Source organism: Miscanthus floridulus, chromosome 13, assembly GCF_019320115.1.
Source record: "Miscanthus floridulus cultivar M001 chromosome 13, ASM1932011v1, whole genome shotgun sequence".
Classification (NCBI taxonomy): domain Eukaryota; kingdom Viridiplantae; phylum Streptophyta; class Magnoliopsida; order Poales; family Poaceae; genus Miscanthus; species Miscanthus floridulus.
Genome location: NC_089592.1, coordinates 71,233,187 through 71,251,846, shown reverse-complemented (window position 1 = coordinate 71,251,846; position 18,660 = coordinate 71,233,187). Strand labels below are relative to the sequence as shown.

At 45.1% G+C, this 18,660-nt stretch overlaps 1 protein-coding gene across 1 annotated transcript; it reads right to left on the bottom strand.

The window, feature by feature from the left end:
- Positions 1-3,353: 3,353 nt before the first annotated feature.
- LOC136499995 (uncharacterized) lies at positions 3,354-16,851 on the bottom strand. Its single transcript, XM_066495455.1, has 4 exons — positions 16,798-16,851; positions 4,544-4,710; positions 3,754-3,889; positions 3,354-3,648 (listed from the first exon to the last, which is right to left on the bottom strand). Exons 1-3 carry the CDS (start codon positions 16,849-16,851, stop codon positions 3,778-3,780), a joined length of 333 nt encoding a protein of 110 aa, XP_066351552.1. The 3' UTR covers positions 3,354-3,648; positions 3,754-3,777.
- Between the last annotated feature and the right edge of the window lie 1,809 nt (positions 16,852-18,660).

Here is an 18,660-nt window from a genome sequence, read left to right as displayed (position 1 = left end):
GTGTGTTTACCGGATGCTAATTTGTCCAATTACAGGTTTGCAACATTTATAGACAAGTGCTAATTACTCAGTTTATTAAACGACACAAGGTTCCACAAGTGTTGTGGCGCTACATGGGACGATCAGCTCCACACGTATTTCCTACCCGAGGAGCAGCTTTACGGTAAGGTATAAGATGAGGAGGTGCAGAACAAGGGGACGATAATAGAAGCTCGTGAGCATAAAACTAGAATCTATAGATAGAGAAATATAAAATAATTGTAGAAACAATAAAAAGGCCATTTTTATACAACTTGGTTGTTATATCTATATACTGCAGATGGCATGATCGGTCTTATAACTAAATACTTGGCTTTTTTTTGGTACTCACTCTAAGGAGATGACAAGCGTCTCACCGCCTCGTACACTAAGGGATGTCTTTTTCATTCCTTGTGTGAGGCGGCTAGGTGCCTAGGCATACGCGTGTTCCTTCTTTGGGGAAGCAATACCTACGCGTCGCTGCAATAATATCATTAGCGGATGTAGATCCATGGGGATCACGGCTCGCAAAAATGAATTTTGAGTGAACCTATTTTGAACTAATAAATTTTTAAGCGGCGAGAGCTCGAACATAGGAATTTCATAGAAATTTCGTAAGAATCAACTCATTTTCACAGGAAAAAAATGCAGAAACAACAAAAAAACCCACATTCCAAACAAGACTCGAATGTGAAAATTACATGAAAGAAATATGAATGTTATCGCAAAACAGAAGAATGAAAAGATATAGAGGAATAATTCAGGAATGGTGTCTAGAATGCAAAAGTTGTAATACATTTCTAAACACATGAAAATTAGAGTTTGTTTGGTTGATGCTTAACTTTGACACAACTAAGGTTAGGTAAAATGTGGAAGCCACAAAAAAATATAGGCAACAAACCTAGCATCATATGGCAAAGTTTAGCATCAAAATAAGTCTGTACGAGGCATATCACTAAGGAAGGTCAGTATACTATCGTTGCGGTATAAACCATACACACGTCTAACAAACCATGACCCCCTACTTTACAGCATACTACGGAGTAGTCGTGAAAACGAAAAGACCCTTAAATTAAGGCGGATCTCACTTGAAAAGCCCATCTAGCACACACTGCCTACTTAGCAAATGACATGTTGACCACGTAAGTTGCGGGTCCCAAAATGAGTTGCAGCAGGGAATAACTCGATCGTCCTCTCTCTCATTCTCATCCGGTCACCCTCGTCACCTTCCTCTCGATCTATCACTCGCTGCTAGGGATAAAAACGGTATAGATATTTTCCGACCGTATTCGAAACCGAATTCGTTTAGAGGGGTTAGAATCTGTTCGTATCAAGTCCGGATATCCAACATCCGATACCGTATCCGTATCCGAATACTCAAATCGCATATTTATGATGTCGATATCCAATCGTATCCTATCCGACATAATTGACACTATCCGTATTCGAATCCGAATCCGGACAGAAATATAAAAATAAATATAATATCAGTGATATCCGTCCATATCCGATCTTTTCCATCCCTACTCGCTGCTACAACAACAGCGATGGCCGAGAGAGGTCAGGCATGACGCAGGGACGGTAGCAGCGGCCAGGTTCCTCTTGAACTCGCTGGCACGTTTCTCTGCTCTTTCACTCTCGCTGCATGACTTTTTGCCTTTTGGTACCGGATCCTACCATTGCATCGTCACCAAGTATAAACTAAAAAGTTTTACAGTCTGCCGACTCGAAAGGAGTAAAATACGTTATTTTCTAACCGTTGTCTCTTCCGTTGGGTGGGACCAGGGAAAACGCTAGCAGGTTGCAAGCTTCCTTCCGTGCTAGCGCGTTTAGTTCCCATTTTTTTTTTGAGTTTGGCTACAGTTTAGCTAATGTAGCACTTTTATTTGTATTTGGTAATTAGTATTTAATTATGGACTAATTAGGTTCGAAAGTTTCGTCTCGCGATTTCTTACTTAACTGTGTAATTAGTTTTGTTTTTCGTCTACATTTAGTACTCTATGCATGTGCCGTAAGATTTGATGTAACACTTTGGGTTGAAAATTTTTTAGAATCTAAACTAGCAAGCTCTTGCTCCTCTCTGACAAGTCATCCTTGGTGCACGATCCGGGCTGCACATGCTCCCTAATTTGGGCTCCTGTGAAATGGACACCTCACTACAGTGTTCCATAGGAAATGGGAGTTGAACCATTTTCAAGAATCCAGCGCCAATTTCTGTGTGGCAAAGTGTGTTTGGCCGGCAGCCCAGCGCCCAACAGCAATGTGGATGCAACAACAGGAGCTGCTGCGTCCGAGCCTCTGACTCTTCGGGTAAGTCTTTTTCTTTTAATTAGTAGGTATTAGATTAAGGATCGAGTATGTCTGGGCTGCAACAATACTACTACACCTGTGGAAAGACAGGAAGCAGCGTTGACAGAGCACGCTATGTTTAAAGAGTTTTGAACCTTAAAAAGCTTTAGTTTCTATAAATCATGCAGCCACCGCTTGTCTACGTTAACGCACGAGCCGCTAAGGAAATACTCCCTCTATTCGTTTATCGCGTGGGTGCGGGACAGGTTGGGGCGGCGAAGGGGGATGGAGTGGTGCAGCGGCTGGCTCGCGGTCCATGTTTCTTTTTTTTTTTTTGGTTGTTGTTGCATGGGTGGGCAGCGCGAGGTCTGTGGAAGGTTCGAGCCGAGACGAGCCATGATGGACAGGACGAACCGATGACGTGGAAGCAGGGGGTGTTCGTTTTGGTATCACTACCGGATTCAGCTTCTTTGCAGACACTCAACAAAGATCAATATACACTCGGCAAAGTCTTTATCGGCAAAGGGCGCTCGGTAAACAGTTTATCGCCAAAGACCTCTTTATTGAGTACACTTTATCGGGCACTCGACAAAGCCTTTGCCGAGTACTAATCTGACACTCGGCAAAGAAAAGTCGCCGTGACGGCGAGCGCCACCGTGACGGCGGCTTTGCCGGATGTCAAGGTCAAGCACTCGGCAAAGATCGCCGCTTTGCCGAACGTCGTTAGCTCAGACACTCGACAAAGGTGCCCACTGTGCCGAGTGCCACCGGCAAGACACTCGGCAAAGGTAGCCTGACACTCGGCAAATAGGAAACCTTTGCGGCAAATCTATGATGTTTGTCGAGTGCAATGGCCTTTGCACTCGACAAAACATGTTCTCATAAGTCACTTTGCCGAGTGTCATGGCCATTGCACTCGGCAAAGTGACTAAAAACAGTTTTTTTATTTGTTTTTTACATCCCATCCAAACAAACAGAAGATATATATAACAAACATCACCAACATCACATATATATCATCAACAACACATATATATCACCAACACCACATATATATCACAAACGTCACATATATATCACAAAATTTGTTATTTGTGCCATTCGAGGTAAAGATTACAAAAAAGTTACAGGATGAGCAACTTCACACCTCAATTCCGGGATGGTCAGAAGCATCCAGTGTAACAAAACCTCTATCAACTTCAGCCATTGAAGACCTGAGGCCCACCATAGGTGCCTGGCTGGCTGCTTTGGGGGTGTCCATGAGAAAATGACACCATCAATACTGAAGCTGAAACCTCATCAAGAGGCAATGGGTTGTCATCAAGCAAATGGCTGAAAGCACTGGAAATCAAAGAAGAACGATTAGCTGGTAGAAAAAAAAAGAAATGTGAACAAGAAGGCATTACAGAAACAAAATAAACTAAAAAGAAAGGGCAAGTGCATTACTCTGAACGTAAGCGAAGGGGGCTCCTAGCGGCGGCGGTTCCGTGCTATTGCACAGAGAGCAGCACGGGCTGCCTTACCCAAACATCTGAAAGCATCAGACATGCAAGCAGGTGACAACTCTCCATCATCCAGAGCCCTGTTATAGAGTAGATTAAAGCAAAGGTATTGCAGACAGGATAAATGCAAACCAAAAAATGATGAAGATGGCATTGATAAGGGCATATGGTGAATCAATAAGTGAACATATTTTGTTTGGAAAGCAAAAAACTATGTTACACATAAAACTGAGATTTTGTTGAGAGAGATAGCTATCCCATAACAAGTGCACAGAAGGTACTATGCAGTAAGCAATAGTTGGGTACAACTGGGATGCCTTGTGTAATTATATACAGGAAGCTGGTTGGATATGAAGCACACACAACAACATGTGAACACATTTCAGATAGTGACATTGCCGAAATTCTTTACGGATGATTCACAAGCATGATGCTTCTAGCAGTAATATATAGGGTACAGCACACAGTTCCAACAGACATCTCACATCTCAGTGTGCTATCAGCATACTAACTCCATTCAAGTTAAAGGCACCGGAGCATTCCCACATTGCGCAGTGTGATACTACTTATTACAGCATCTAGAAGTCCTGCTGCTACTACTACTAGAATTTTATAGTAAAATTGCAAAGTAATAGGTGCAACGGGAAAGCAGCTGCTGCAGCAGCTCTCCATCCAGTGAAGTGAGGTGACAGAACAGAATGAGCAGAATCGTATTGAGATTGGCTGCGACGTACCTCCCAGCGCGGTAGACATAGAGGCCGGGGCGGGCGCGCAAGAAGCCACGGGCGGACTCGAGGACGCAGCGGACGGTCGTCCGCTGGTCGTCGAGGCGCACCCTGGCGAGGGGGCTCCTAGCGGCGGCGGCGGCGCTGGCGAGGGCGGCGCTGGCGCGGTCAGCTGCCTGCGTGCGTGTGTGCGTGTGTGGACCGACGGGGTTAAATCCCCACTTTATCGAGTGCGATCTGACACTTGGCAAAATATTTTTTTTATTTTTTTAATTCTCTACCGAGTGTCACCTGGCCTGTCACTTGGCAAAGAGAGTTTTTTTTTAAAAAAATATTTGCCAAGTGCTCCTGATCTGGTACTCGGTAAAATATTTTTTCAATTTCTTTGCCGAGTGCCACCCAGCCTGACACTCGGCAAAGAGGGTTTTTTTTAAAAAAAATTCTTTGCTGAGTGCTAGCCATGCTGGCACTCGGCAAAGAGGCTCATTTGCCGAGTGCCAAACGTAGACACTCGACAAATTATTTTTATTTTTTTTCTTTCTGTCCCCAAATTTTTTGGTAGTTCTCATACAATACCTGGTACTCTATGTTTCAATGTGGCACATTTCTCGGGCTTTTTCTATATTTCTTTAATTTATTTAATTTAATTGAATTTTTTTGGATAATTCAAATTATAACAGCTAGTTATTCGAATAATAAAAAATGAATGACAAAATGATATTCATGTTATTTAGTATAATGTGAGGCCGTATCCAGGAACAGACTATCAATTTCGAACATCTTGTTCACGAAACATGACCACAAACTTGCGGTCGAGTTGTTTTTAAATTCTATACAAAGCAAACGAAGACCGAAAATCTTGAAACTTGTCGAGAGGTCATGATATCATATATGGAGGCAGTGATAAAAAATTAAAGAGGTTTGTCACGTACGATGCTTACCACCTCGTCGCCCTCTTCACGAAATCATGAAACTTCTTCGGAGATTCTTCGGTTTGCATGCATCGTACGTGACAACTTGCACGAAACTTTCTCAAATTTTTATCACAGCCTCCACATATGATATCATGACATCTTGATAAGTTTCATGATTTTCGGACTTCGTTTGCTTTTTATAGAATTTAAAAACAACTCGACCATAAGTTCGTGGTCATGTTTCGTGAACAAGATGTTCGAAATTGGTGGTCTGTTTCTGGATACGGCCTCACATTATACTAAATAACATGAATATCATTTTTTCATGCATTTTTTCATTATTCGAATGACTAGCGGTTATAATTTGAATTATCCAAGAAAATTCAATTAAATGAAATAAATTAAAAAAAATATAGAAAAAGTCCGAGAAATATGTCATATTGGAACATGAAGTACCAGGTATTGTATGAGGACTGCAGAAAAAGTTTTGAGGTCAAAAGTGAAAAAAAATATGGTTTACCGAGTGTCAAAAAATGACACTCGGTAAATCACCGCTTTGCCGAGTGTTAGGAGAAGACACTCGGCAAAGGGTTAACGGCGTCTGCCGGCCATTAACGGCGGCGGTCCTTTGCCGAGTGTTCTGGTTTGCTGAGTGCCCGACACTCGGCAAACCTGGTGTTTGCCGAGTGTTATTGTTTGCCGAGTGCTCGGCACTTGGCAAACCACCTCTTTGCCGAGTGCTAGTTGTTTGCCGAGTGCTTTTCTCTTTGGCACTCGGCAAATAGCCTCTTTGCCGAGCGCCCGATAAAAAACACTCGATAAAGTCTAGGACACCCGACAAAGAAGCCATCTCTGGTAGTGTATATAGAAATAAGGTTTATGGTAGATTCATTGTATCTTCTCTAGATATATAAGGTTTATTAAGCATCTAGATATATAGTATCTAGAAAAAAACAATACATCTTATAATTTAGAACATTAGGTAGTAAACCAATGAAAGGATTAAGATGTCCAAGAGAGGGATTTATTAGACTAATTCTAAATTTTTTGTAATAATTAAGTCATACACTTAGCCCACTTCACCGATTGTGCCTAGAATATGTTTCTATTGTTCTACCGCACAAAAGTTTTGCACCCTAGATTTCAATCTTACTCTAGTATGACAATTCCAGAAATGTAAAGACAAGAAATGAATTGCTCAAATATAATGCTCAAAGTAAAGAGAGGAAAAGAAAGGCGGCGATGTTTACCCGAGGTATCAGAGAGTCGCCACCCCCCACTAGTCCTCGTTGGAGCACTCGAGCAAGGGTGTAGCTAATCAAGTGCTCTCTACGGGCTGATTCTTCGACACCCCGTCGCGGTGAATCGTCCACAACCGCTCACAACTTGAGTTGGGTCATCCACAAGCTCTGTCGAATGATCACTAAACTCCCAATCACCACTGAGCCGTCTAGGTGATGGCGATCACCAAAAGTAACAAGCACAAACTCTCACTTGACCACGACAAGCCTAATGAGAAGGGTGGATGCACACTTGCTACTCTCCTTACACTAATGAGGACCTTAATTTTGGATTCTCAAATCTCAATCACCTCACTGGGATCTTACTCTCCCTTGCACTCTCAAGGTGTTTCTCAGCTGAATAAATGGACAAGAGACCATCCTTGGACAAGTGGAGTAAGTATTTATACCCCTCATTTAAAATATAATATTTGGATGCTAAGTCAGTGTTCTGCGGGGTGACCGGACGCTTCGGTCAGTTATACCCGTCATTATGTCAGAAAGAGCCATTAAGTTCTGACCGGACTCTAACCTGTGTCTGGTCAGCACTGAGTGGATGCGTCTGGATAAGAAAAACGCTCTCTAGAACCTTACTGATGTTGACCAGACGCTGCCGCCCAGAGTTCGATCACTTCACTGTTCAGCGTTCGATCAGTTACCGCATCTTGACCAACGTCCGGTCAGCACCAACCGAACGCGTTCGGTCAGGAAAAACTCTCTCTGGAACCTCTCTGGAGTTGATCGGACACTGGCACCCAACGTCCGGTGCATTTCCACTCAACGTCCAGTCAGTACCAGATGACTTTAGTTGATCAAATGAACTGATCGGACTCACCCTCAAGCGTCCGGTCACAACCAGACCAGCGTCCGATCAATCATTTGATCCTCCATTCACTTCCAATTCAAAATCCTATGTGAATGAAGTTTATCCAATTGATCTTAGGGTTATTCCTGAGCTACCAAGTGCTAGGTTTGACAAATGTGCACCACATCTAACCCATTAGACTCACCTAGGTCAAGCTACTTGTCCATACCCCTTAATAGTACGGCCAAAGAAAAAACAAAGTCCTAAACTACTCTAAGTGTCTCTTCAACACCAAACGACACTTAGAACTAGTCCGTCCTTAACCTTGTCGTCCATCCTTCGAAAACCAAAACGATTTCCATCATCAGAGGCATGATAACCATGATTGCCCAATCAATTGCCATTACCATGACCTAACTCAAATTACCTTTGCAAAACACACATTAGTTATAGTAATCTCGTGTCGTCATTAATCACCGAAACCCAACTAGGGGCCTAGATGTTTTCAATCTCCTCCTTTTTGGTGATTGAGGACAACACAACCTCGAGTATGTAAAAGAGATGAGTGAGGTTTTTAACATGCTTGGTTCATATAAGCTTTTGACTATAAGAACAAAAAGGTTAGACATGCTTATATGACCCAAGCCAATATTGTGTACTCAAAAGATATGAATTAAGCATGAGTACATGAAGTAAAGCTCATTTGAATCAAAGTAAAATACGGAAGCAAAGCAAATGAGCATAACCAAGTGACATGACATATATATAAATCAATGTAGAGAGCACACATGTCACATAAGTCTCACCATCACATGTAAATAAGACAATGCATGAAAGTAAACATGAATGCATGAAGTCTCACACAAAAGAAACGAATCACATGCCCCCCTAAATCTAACACTACCCCTAGATCTAACATACTCGCTCCCTCTCCCCCTTTGCCGTCAAGCACCAAAACCTAAGGGTTGGATGGTAGGGTAGGAGCAGACGAGTCGAGCGCTGAGGTGCGGTGAGAAATCTAAAACTGAGCAGCAGCATCCTCTGACCCTGAACTCTGAGTGGTCTGACCCTCTATCACTGAAAGTGAAGGTGAAGCGGTCTAGGTCTGCTCAGTAACTGGCGTGGCCTATGACTCTAGAAGTATCACTGTAGAAAGTGGAGCCACATCTACCTCTGTCGCTGTCGCTAAAGCCTCAAGTATAGGAGTGTCGACAAAAGATACTCAGCAGTCCACCGAGGGGTATCCCACGATGGTAGATTTGTCAGTGGGGATGCACGTAATCAGGAACCGGATGGTGACACAAGGCACAGAGACAACGATTTAGACAGGTTCAGGCCGTCTGATTGACGTAATACCCTACGTCCTATGTCTTTGGTGTATTGTATTGAATACAAGATATCGAGTAGAGGACCCCTGCCTCTCCTTATATACTCTGGAGGGGCAGGGTTACAAGTAAAGTATCCTATTTGGTACTATACAATGTCTTGCGGTGCACGCCGAGCAGCGCCGTGCACGCCTTGATCTTGTGGGCCAGGCCACCTCCGATGGTGCGGCTGAAGGGTCGAGATGGCGACTAGAGGGGGGGTGAATAGTCTTTACTAAAACTTAATCGCGTCGGCTAACCAATACAAATGCGGAATTAAAACTATCGGTCTAGCTAAGACTATACCCCACTATATATGTTCACTAGCACTAATGAGGACATCGCCAAGATGGAGTCGAGGATGACTCCAATTCGAGAAGGGGAGGATGATGAGGACATCGTCATGCTGGACACACCGACGCCATGGTCTTCCCCAAGTTACAATTCGTTTCCAACTCAGCTGCCACGTCGTCCTCGGATTCAGCAGACACGTCGTTACTGTTTCGGTCATAACTTCCTCATACGACATCGAAACGGGCCGTTCTTGGATGCGTTGGAAAGGGGACGACGATGCCGTCGTTTTGGATCTGGTCCCAGCTCCAGAAGGTCCGTGGATCATTCTGTGTGACCACGGCAAGGTGCTGCGTCACCTATTTGGGCCAACTTGGCCATGTATCGTGTCGGGCCTTAAGCCCAAGTTGTGGGCGCCCAACCCCTGGCCGTCCCCAACCCTAGGTCGAGTCTTAGACTATAAACACAGCCGCCACCGCTACTACACAATTGGGTTTTGTTTAGAGTTTAGTTTTCCCTCGAAAAACTGAATCGTTTATTGTAACTGTGGTGACAAATCCTTTTACAGTGATCTAGGGCCCCCGTTCTTGATCTCCTCCACTGTGTCGATTAGTCCTTTGGAACCGAGTTCTTGAACCCTCTATTGATATTCGCGTCATTCATATTTGCAATTTCAGATTGCGTGTTTTACCTTCTTGCTTGTGCTCTTCGATTCGCTTGCAGGAAAAGCCTTCTTGGCGAGGTCAATCAAGTTGTGCTTGGTTGATAACCAACGGAGCGGTGGTGTAACGGTTGCAGGGTTCGAATCGTGTCTGATTTGAAGCCGGATCGCCAACGTCGAGATCTCCACCAATCGAACTTACCGGCTACCTCTCGGAAGATCGGGCCTGTACTCATCAATTGGTATCAGATATTTCAGGTTTACCGTGAGGTATAATCTCGTTTGCCTTAGATTCATATTTGTTCATTACCTAGAGTCCACAAAAGCCCAAAAATATTTCAATTTCCGCTGTCCTATCGCCCTTTGTGCCTTTGCAATTTCGTTTCAGATTCGTGTTGTTGAGTTTGTGTCCATGGTCGAGTCTTGTTGCTGGTTTAGGATTGTGTTCGTGGTCGTAGTTCAATCGCCCGTTGCTGTGATTTTGTTTTCCGCCGCTATCCCATCCACCGTTCCCAAACAACAAGTCGAAGCCACCACATTACTCGACTTGCCCCGCTAGCCGCCTTGTGTAACTTCTCGCCGCCGCGCAAACCCTAGATAGGTTGCCAGCCGCTCTTATTTTGCCTGCATCGCAGCCCTCCTTACATCATCAGGTGAATACCTACTGCTGTGATCGGTGTTAGAGTTTAGGGACGCTTTGCCCTAACTGCCGCCGCCGTGTTGTGCCTCCCGGAAAACATACCTTGAGATACCTTCGGTAAAACAGGCATAACTTTTCGCTCGTTTATCAGAAAAATCTGAAATTTTTTGTGCAGCTTCTTGACACCATTTGGACCCGACCCAAACTCGGCTTTGCCCTGTTTGGTTTCATCAGAATTGCCAAAAAAATTCAGGAAAATATAGAAAAAAAATTGTCAAAGTTTTTGCACGCTTTTCAGAGAACGTGCTGAATTTCTGTAGACCACATCCCACCTCAGTTGTAGGTGCCAATTTTTGTGGTTGCATCTTTTGTGATCCTTGTTCAGAGAAAAGTATAAAAAAATAGTAAAAAAAAAGTTTGTTTCCTACTAGTGCCTTTTGGGAAAATCCGGGAAAAATTCAGGAAAAAGGAGAAATCCGGGCTATTTGCTTGTTCTGTGAGTTCTTTCGATCGTTCTTTGTTTTCACCTTGTTGCGCTACGTCTCGACACGTCTTAGCCAGCAACTGTGATTTGTACTTTGGATCCAGACTGAACAATCGCTACTCTGCACTCGTTAATTGCTAATCCTTGCTGTCATATTGTGTGCCTACCCATAGCTCCACATATTCTTCTGTCAGCACAGGTTCATCTTGCAACTGTTACCCACGCTCAACAACAGATTGCTTCGCCACTTTGGTTTTGCTCCTGTTTGGCGTTGGTAAGAATACAGGCAAGACGGTGGTAAGCCGCTTGTGATTTTGCATTCCACTTTTACCACCACCACTTGTTTCCTTTTAGTTGATAGGGATAATACTTTGGTGTTGTCTTTTTCTATCTTCTAACCATGGCAGGAACTCCGACGGACTTCAATGAGTGCGTGTCCAAGGGCGAGGTTGCAATGTTCATGACTGAACAACGCAATCTTATGACCGAGCTGACGCGCAACGTGAACAATCTGGTCACCCGCATTGAACAGCTTGAGCAACGCCCTCCACCTTATCGTGCTGATGATGAAGATGCTGGTGATGAAGATGCGTATGCTGACGGTGGTGCCCGTCGCTGCCTCAACTTCAATCGTCGCGGTATGGCAGGTAATAATCATGGTAATAATGATCCTTTTGCTAAAATTAAATTTAGTCTACCACCTTTTGCTGGTAATGTTGATCCAGAGGCATATTTAGATTGGGAGCTTGCTGTTCAACAAAAATTTGATTCTCATAATGTTCCTGCTGAGCATAGAGTTAGACTTGCTACCAATGAGTTTACTAATTTTGCTTTGTTCTGGTGGAGTGATCTTTGCAATGCCAATAATGCTGCTGCTGTGCCTCAAACTTGGAATGTTTTAAAGCAACGTATGAAATCTCGTTTTGTTCCTCCTTATTACCAACGTGATTTACGTTTGAAACTACAAACTTTAAAACAAGGTGATAAAGGAGTAGAAGCATACTATCAAGAATTGCTTATTGGTTTAGCACGTTGTGGTATAAATGAAGATGATGATGATGCTAGTGCTAGATTTTTTGGTGGTTTAAACCATGATATACAGAACATACTTGATTACAAAGAATGGCGCAATTTTTCCCAATTGTATCATCTTGCTATTAAGGCCGAACGAGAAGTACAGGGACGCAAACAACACCAGCCTCTCAGGTCTAACAATGGGAGGAATTTTCAGCAGCGTTCCGAGCTGGAGACGCCCAAGCTTCCTGTTGCACCACAGCCATCTACACCTCCATTTTCTTCCGGGGTAAGTAAATTGTCTAATGTGCAGTTTCCACAGCTGAAGAAAGGTGGCACTCCGGGTGCTTCTACTAGCTCCTCCTCGTCCATCTCTAAAATCATTTGCCACCGATGCAAAGGTATGGGACATGTCATGAAGGAATGCCCCAGTCGTCGCGCTTTCATTGCTACCGAGGATGGATATGTAAGTGCTAGTGATGTTGAAGATGATTTAGCCCTTGCTGCTAACATTGATGCAGATCCCATCGAGGGCGATCATGACAAGGAGGCCATCACCATTGACTCTGTGGCTGCTGCCACGGACTACCCTAGCCTTCTTGTGCAGCATGTGTTGAGTACACGTGTGGGTCATGAAGAAGAGATGAAGATCCAACGCCACAATTTGTTCCACATGTATCTCATTGTGCAGGGTTGTCGTGTTCTCACTATCATTGATAGCGGGAGTTGCAACAACTTGGTGAGTTCAGATTTGGTTGACAAGCTTGGCTTGACCACACGACAACATTCGTATCCATATAAACTTCAATGGTTCAATAATAGTGGTAAGACTAAGGTAACTAAATCAGCACACATTAGCTTTTTCACAGGCTCTTATCATGATACTGCTGATTTTGATGTTGTCCCTATGCAAGCTTGTTCCATTTTGTTAGGTCGCCCATGGGAATTTGATAATGATGCCTTACACCATGGTAGAACTAATACATACACTATCATACATAAGGATAAGAAAATTACATTGCTGCCTTTGTCTCCTACGGATATTATTAAACATGCTAATGAGATCAAAAATAAACCTCCAACAGACATTGCTAAAAATAATGGGATTAAGTTAAAAGGAGGTGTTTTTCTTGCTACAACTCCTGCTACTGCTGAGTTATGTGATAATCCTGATGCACCATGTTATACTATGTTTTGTCAACCTTTTATGTCTGGTGCATTGCCTGCTGTCACTAACCTTTTGCAGGAGTTCGCTGATGATGGGATGGAGTCGAGGACGACTCCAATTCTACAAGGAGGGGATAATAAGGACATCACCAAGATGGAGTCGAGGACGACTCTAATTCGAGAAGGGGAGGATGATGAGGACATCGCCACGCTGGACACACCGACGCCATGGTCTTCCCCAAGTTACAATTCGTTTCCAACTCAGCTGCCACGTCGTCCTCGGATTCAGCAGACACGTCGTTACTGTTTCGGTCATAACTTCCTCATACGACATCGAAACGGGCCGTTCTTGGATGCGTTGGAAAGGGGACGACGATGCCATCATTTTGGATCTGGTCCCAGCTCCAGAAGGTCTGTGGATCATTCTGTGTGACCACGGCAAGGTGCTGCGTCACCTATTTGGGCCAACTTGGCCATGTATCGTGTCGGGCCTTAAGCCCAAGTTGTGGGCGCCCAACCCCTGGCCGTCCCCAACCCTAGGTCGAGTCTTAGACTATAAACACAGCCGCTGCCGCTACTACACAGTTGGGTTTTGTTTAGAGTTTAGTTTTCCCTCGAGAAACTGAATCGTTCATTGTAACTGTAGTGACAAATCCTTTTACAGTGATCCAGGGCCCCCGTTCTTGATCTCCTCCACTGTGTCGATTAGTCCTTTGGAACCGAGTTCTTGAACCCTCTATTGATATTTGCGTCATTCATATTTGCAATTTCAGATTGTGTGTTTTACCTTCTTGCTTGTGCTCTTCGATTCGCTTGCAGGAAAAGCCTTCTTGGCGAGGTCAATCAAGTTGTGCTTGGTTGATAACCAACGGAGCGGTGGTGTAACGGTTGCAGGGTTCGAATCGTGTCTGATTTGAAGCCGGATCGCCAACGTCGAGATCTCCACCAATCGAACTTACCGGCTACCTCTCGGAAGATCGGGCCTGTACTCATCAAGCACCTTGCAAAGATAACAATTATGCAACAAAGTTGCCGGGCTAGCTAGAGCTCTCCTAAACAATTCTAGGAGCAAGGTTACACAAACCTATGCCACTAGTACTTTAAGCAACAAGGGAGCTCCTACACATGCTAGTAAGCAAAAGCACAAAGCTAACTAAGCTTACTAGCAATGCTCAATAACAAGGCAACCAATGCCTAATTAGAGAGCGTAAATACTTAGCTACACAAACTAAGCAATGTGACTAACAAGGTTACTAAAACCAAATTAGCCACGCAAGGGAGCTACTTCTATGCTACACAAGCAAGAAGGTAATTAGCAAGCTACACAAGCTATCTAATTACAAGAGCAACTACACAAGCTTAATATGTATAAAAGTAATTGCAAGCTTGTGTAATTGGGATGCAAACCAACGGAAAGAACAAGGTTGACACGATGATTTTTCTCCCGAGGTTCACGTGTTTGCCAACACGCTAGTCCCCGTTGTGTCGACCTCTCACTTGGTGGTTCGGCGGCTAATTAGCATCACCCGCTAAGCCCGTATGTCGAGCGTCGCAAGAACCTACCCCTTGAGTGAGGGTAGCTCAATGACACGCTTTACTAGAGTTGCTCTTCGCGGCTCCCGCGGGGCGAGCACAATGCCCCTCACAAGCACTTCTCCGGAGCGCCGCACAAGCTTCTTGCGCGCTTCGACGGAGACCACCACCAAGCCGTCTAGGAGGTGGCAACCTCCAAGAGTAACAAGCACCACCGGCTTACAACTCGATCACCTAGTGCCACTCAATGCAACCTCATGATGCAATCACACTAGAATCGCTCACTCACACAATTGAATGATCACTATCAAGTATATGTGTGATGGAGGGCTCCCAAGCACTCACAAGCAAGGACACTAAGTCCCTTGAGGTGCTCAGCACCAGCCATGGCCGAGGGCCACTTCTATTTATAGCCCCAAGGGTTAAACTAGCCGTTACCCCTTCACTGGGCAACGGTCGGGCCGACTGGATGCTGGACCTCAGCGTCCGGTCGCCCACAGACGACCACGTGTCCCGGTTCCAACGGTCACTTGACCTGACCGGACGCTCTAGCTTCAACTGACCGGACACTGGACCCTCAGCGTTCGGTCATTTCCAGTAAGCTCCCGAGCATGACCGGACGCGTCAGGTCGAACACGATCGGACGCAGCCAGCGTCCGGTCACTCTCCAGCTACTGCTACACTCCACATCAGTGCGACCGGACGCAGCCTGCCAGCGTCTGATGCATTCAGATCCAGTGTCCAGTCAGTTGACTGATGCCAGCATCTTCTCCATTCTCTTCACCCTTGCTCAAGTGTGCTAACCACCAAGAATTTGCATCCGGCGCAATAGAAAATAGACATTCCATTTTCCCGAGAGAGGGACCTAAACCCATCTCACACCTGCAAACACCACCTCCTTTGTAAATGTGCCAACACCACCAAGTGTACACCACCATGTGTATGTGTGTTAGCATTTTCATAATCATTTCCCAAAGGATGTTAGCCACTCAACTTGCCACGCCACTCGATCCTAGCGACAATGCAAAGTTAGATCACTCGAGTGGCACTAGATGACCGATATGCAAACAAGTTTGCCCCTCTTGATAGTACGGCCATCTATTCTAAACCCGGTCATAAACTTCTCTACACACCTATGACCAGTGAAATGAAATGCCCTAGGTTATACCTTTGCCTTGTGCATTCCATTCCATCTCCTTCAATGTCGATGCAACACATGCACCAACACGATCAACAATGATATGATCCACTTCATATCATCACATGATCATATTGGTTCATCGATCTTGACTCTACTTGCTCTTCACCGTTGCCATCGTCCATCGGCGCCAAGTCTTGCTCAAGCTTCACCGCCACGTGGTCCATCACTCCAAAGCCTTCAACTTGCCCTTCACGCTTGCAACCGGTCCATCAAGCCAAGTCTTGTCTTGATCTTCTCCGCCTTAATCACATGACTCAATGTCATGTCTCATGTGCATTTAAGCTCCTTCATCATCACATGTGTGAGCTTTGCAACATCTCTAAGCCATTTTCACCTTCATGGCATATGTTGCTCACACCCATGTACCTGTGGACTAATCACCTATGTATCTCACATAAACACAATTAGTCCACCTAAGTTGTCACTCAATTACCAAAACCAAACAAGGACCTTTCAGCGGCCCATGTCTTGGGGGCCATACCCCCACAAGGAGTGACTGTTTGAGGTGGCTCAGATGATGCAATAGACAACGGGATCGTCTCAGTAGTCCTGGTAACTAGAGCAACTGTGGTAGGAATAGACTCGTAACTCTGGAGGTGTACGCTGCCCTGTAAGCTCACTAAAGGTAGCGCTGAGACTCCTGGAGACTAGGGTGTCTGTCACTAACACTAAAGAACTATGAGTCAGAGTGAAGCCCATAATAATAGGAGTAAAGTAAGGACCCTGAGCTGTCACTGGTGAAGCAAACCACTGGGACACCTACTCTATAGGTGAAGCAAACTGAGTAGCTAGTGGTCCCTGACTCTAAAGTCCACTAGGCTGTACAGCTAGAGTCACTAGAGTGGTGGTAGCTGGCTGGCATATCTGAGGTGTAGACTACTAAGGAGCAACCCCAATAGCAGTGAATACATGCTGTATGAAGCCAAGTAACTGCTGCTGAATCATAAGCTGCTGCTGCTGCATGGCTTGCTGCTGCCTCTAGAACTTGTCCCGTTGAGCCTAAACCTAAGCAAGTGTAGCTGCTATCTCTTGTGCCTAGTCCTACCTCATCTGCTCAAGTATAGCTAGAAGAGCTAGGTCTATCTACGATGGCTATGGTGGAGCGATCTAGAGCCACTAGCCTCTCTGTCATGTGATCGAGGAGCCATCTACGTAATTGGCTGATAGTCATCATCAAAGCTATCACTTGGGCCACTCTCGACCACATCCTCCTATGGAGCATCAAGCTCCTCCTCCTCTGTAGCTGTAATGCCTCTGATGATCTCATCTTGCTGAGCTGCTATCTCTGGTACCTCTGGGCGACGGCTCGATTGGCAAGGTGTCCTCACATGACTATGACATAGCATCTGAGTCATGTCATATGATGGAAACTTAGTGGTAGCACCTGTGTACTCTGCCATTGTCTTAGGAGACTTCTGTGTAACTGCCTTTTGGATTAGGAAAGTGATCCAATGAGCATAAGGCAACTGACGGTGACCCCTGAAGCCCTCTGCTAGTGTATCCTCCATCTCTAAAAGTATCACATCCCAAATATCAAAGACTGATTGAGACACTAGGTGATACACTAGCCACAACTGAATATGAGTCAAACCCTTGTGGTAACCCATCCTCCAGAGCAAAGTCCTCCTCATAATAGCATCAAGAAGTCGAGCTATAGGTGTAAGGTCACATGGTGTCCTTCTCGACCCCTCGCCAAATGGCTCTATGAAGCCTGGTCTAACAATATCTATAGGTGGCACAAGTCCACCGTGAGGGTGTCTCGGAGGCTCTGACTGACCATAGCAAACCTCGTGAAGGTGAATATGTGACTCTAGAATGCTGAGAATCTCTTTGACCCTCGAGCTCTGGAGCCTATAGTCATGGCCTCTGAATGCAAAGTGAATGAATCTGTGCCTTGGGTCAATCCATAGAGGAGAGTAGAACTCATGAACCCATGATGGAACATAATGACCTGTCTGTCCAAGAAGATCTGTCAACCCTAGCAGATAAGAGAGATGAGGATGAATCTGCTCATCTACAGCTGCAACTAAAGACTCTATGGAGCAGACCTACTGAGATATGAAGGCTACACCACTATTGAGATAAGCATTATAGAAATCCTCCTGTAGTACGGTGTAGAAGTGCTTTGAGGCACGCTCATCCCTCCTCGGTGGAAACCAGTCCTCAAACTACACAAAGTGAAGCTGCTGCACCTGTCTGGCTATAGCTGCCCTTAGGTCAAGGTGAACCACCAGAGGTAGACCCTATGGTCTGGGAGGTGGATGAGAACCCCTCCTCTATGTCTCAGGCCTCGGTGACTCCTGAGTACATGTACGACTAGAGCATCAAAGCTGTGGCTGCGCTACCTGCTCTGTCTCCTCAACCTGCTCTATCTACTGAGTACCCTCTGTCTGCTCTGCTAGCTATGTCTACTACTTAGTCTCCCCCTGAGGCAGACTCTCCTCTAAAGAGATACACCATCCTCCAAGCATGATAGTCCCAGGTGGACTACCATGACGAGTCTCAATCCTCTCGATGGCGGCCCTCTAAGCTGGTGACAGCTGATTGCCTATGCAAACGCCACTCCTATGTCCACCTCTCTCCTCTCGCTCTATGGCGACTACCACTACTCCTACTCTCTCTATCTCCACATCAGCGAACTTTCACTTCTTTGTTGTAGTCTTTTTCACCTTTCCTTTTTCCTAAGCAGTCAGGTGAGGCAAAGGCCTTAGATCCTCATCTCCAGGACCACCTCTAGCATTCTTGCAATGTGTCATTGCTGAAGCTGACAAG

Coding starts and splice junctions, on each gene's coding strand:
- LOC136499995 (XM_066495455.1), bottom strand. CDS start 16,851: ATGCAGCAGCAGCAGCTTATGATTCAGCAGCAGTTACTTGGCTTCATA. Junction 4,711..16,797: donor TACTTGGCTTCATACAGCAT/GTATTCACTGCT, acceptor ACACGCACGCAG/GCAGCTGACCGCGCCAGCGC. Junction 3,890..4,543: donor TATGTCTACCGCGCTGGGAG/GTACGTCGCAGC, acceptor ACTCTATAACAG/GGCTCTGGATGATGGAGAGT.